This window comes from Myotis davidii, unplaced genomic scaffold (genome assembly GCF_000327345.1).
Source record: "Myotis davidii unplaced genomic scaffold, ASM32734v1 scaffold21, whole genome shotgun sequence".
In the NCBI taxonomy this organism is placed as follows: Eukaryota; Metazoa; Chordata; class Mammalia; order Chiroptera; family Vespertilionidae; genus Myotis; species Myotis davidii.
Window position 1 is genome coordinate 410,702 of NW_006292573.1, and position 2,532 is coordinate 413,233.

The following is a 2,532-nucleotide window of genomic DNA, read 5'->3' on the forward strand; positions in this document are numbered from 1 at the left end:
TGGTTTGGGGCAATCTCTGGGTTCTCTATTCTATTCCATTGATCTATATGTCTGTTCTTGTGCCAGTACCAAGCTGTTTTAAGAAAAGTGGCTTTGTAATACAATTTGATATCTGGTATTGAGATCCCACCTACTTTGTTCTTCTTTCTCAGGATTGCTGCAGCTATTTGAGGTCTTTTTTTATTCCAGATGAATTTTTGAAATGCAAGTTCCCGGGTGTTCGCGCACTTCCAGGCCAAGGCTCCCTTAGCCTCCGCAGCAAGGGACAAGTTCCCGGTGTTGGCGCACTTCCAGGCTAAGGTCCCTGTAGCAGCACTGATACCGGGCAAGGGGTAGGTCTATCAGTTACTATGGCGCTGCCCTTGAGCCTGCGGGGAGGGGAATGGGCTCTGTTACTCACGGATCTGCCACGGGGATTTCTGAACTTTTGGTGTCCGCAGGTCTGTAGCTGTGGTCGTAGGTCTCTGTCCCCAGTGGCTGCAGGGTCCTGGTATGCGTCTGAGACCAGACTGGCTGGTGCTGAGGCCAGGATCCTAGTCTCAAGCAGCTCTGTTTTCCAAGATGGCGTGGTTGCTGTGCCTGTGCTGGCTGCCCAGGAGTGTCCGCACTGGGAGCGGGGCTCCGCTGTCTAAGTCTGCCCGGTTTAGCATCCCCTTAGAAGACCTGCAGAATCTAACTGTCCCTAGCACATACACACACACACACACCACACCTGTCCACACACTCCTCTATCACTCCCTCATGCTCTCATATCTCCCTCCCTGCCTTCCTGCCGGTCGCCATCTTCGCCGTCCTCTAAATTATTTAATGATTTAATTTAACCTTAATTTTGGCCGAATGAATGGATTTGTTGTTTCTTTTTTTTTTTTTAACTTCCATTTCTCTTATCTATATAATAAAAGAACACAGGTCAAATCAAGTTCGTTTTATTTTTATTTTTTATTTTTTTAAATATATTTTATTGATTTTTTTACAGAGAGGAAGGGAGAGAGATAGAGAGTCAGAAACATCGACGAGAGAGAAACATCGATCAGCCGCCTCCTGCACACCCCCAACCGGGGATGCGCCCGCAACCAAGGCACACGCCCTTGACCGGAATCGAACCCGGGACCCCCCAGTCTGCAGGCCGACGCTCTATCCACTGAGCCAAACCGGTTTTGGCTCAAGTTCGTTTTAAAATCACTAGTTCCAGTATTATGTTGGTGGCAAATTCACAAAAATAATAAGCAAAAAAAAACTGCATCACATATGAGAATCATATTATTATTCTCTGGCACAAAGTGTGTCTTGAGTGTTTACCTCTATACTGGTCATCTGATCTTCAACTTTTGGCTTAAAGAAAACCACCTGCTACAAGTGCTCCTAAGAGTTCCAAGGGTTGAATTCATACAAACAAAAAAGAAGATATGTCTATCAGCAGCCAGCAAGACCTATCAATTCTACCTTAGAAGTACTTTCCACACCTGTCCACTACTCCTTCTATCTTATTGCTACCACCACTTCAGTTCACCATGATCACTGAGACAAACATGCTGACCTAAATATGAACCCAAGACTTTTTCTGGTTTGTTTTTATTTTCCTTAAAGGGATATAAGGAGAGCTATGCTTCAGCCTTCATTTCACTTATTTTTTTTAAAATATATTTTATTGATTTTTTACAGAGAGGAAGGGAGAGAGATAGAGTTAGAAACATCGATAAGAGAGAAACATCAATCAGCTGCCTCCTGCACACCTCCTACCGGGGATGTGCCCGCAACCCAGGTACATGCCCTTGACCGGAATTGAACCTGGGACCTTTCAGTCCGCAAGCCGACGCTCTATCCACTGAGCCAAACCGGTTTCGGCTTCATTTCACTTATTATTTTTCCTAATAGCTGTTGAAAGAATGTAGTTCAAAGAAAACAATGCCCCCTGAGACACGGTAGTAACAGATATGCCACCGCTGAGTTGAATGCAGAGATAAAGAGAATTGGAAACTTACTTGTTCACTGGATCGAGAGAGACAGCTCTTGATGACTTCTGTTTCCAGAATTGTACGCTTATTAATATCCACGTGCTCATAGTACTTAGACAGCCGGGTCTGCCCTTGTTTATTCACCATGAGGAAGAATTTTATCATTTTTTTCTGGACAGTATTTTTCCAAATGTAAATCAAAAGTTATGGCAAGGGTGGCTATAATTAGAACCTGAAGGATGAAAGAAAAACAGAACAGCAAGATCAATTTTCACAAAGGATCATATTAAATGTGTTCTACAGATGAACCAGAAGTAAATAAAAAATGTGTTCTGATGTCACTGATCTTCACTAATGAGGTTTTATATATTTTTTTAAAGATGTTTTATTGATTTTTTACAGAGAGGAAGGGAGAAGGATAGAGAGTTAGAACATCAATGAGAGAAACATCGATCAGCTGCCTCCTGCACACTCCACACTGGGTATATGTCCGCAAACAAGGTACATGCCCTTGACCGGAATCGAACCTGGGACCCCTGAGTCTGCAGGCCGACGCTCTATCCACTGAGCCAAACCG

The 2,532-nt window shown here is 43.8% G+C and overlaps 1 protein-coding gene across 4 annotated transcripts in view; it reads right to left on the minus strand.

Moving 5' to 3' along the window:
• The window catches only part of AP4S1 (adaptor related protein complex 4 sigma 1 subunit), a 54,141-nt gene that overhangs the window by 21,330 nt on the left and 30,279 nt on the right, over positions 1-2,532 (minus strand). For all 4 annotated transcript variants that reach the window (XM_015565474.1, XM_015565472.1, XM_006766012.2 and 1 more), the window contains exon 2: positions 1,983-2,187. In XM_015565474.1, the coding sequence (XP_015420960.1) occupies positions 1,983-2,120 (138 nt within the window). In that variant the 5' untranslated portion in view covers positions 2,121-2,187. The remainder of the gene's footprint in view (positions 1-1,982; positions 2,188-2,532) is intronic.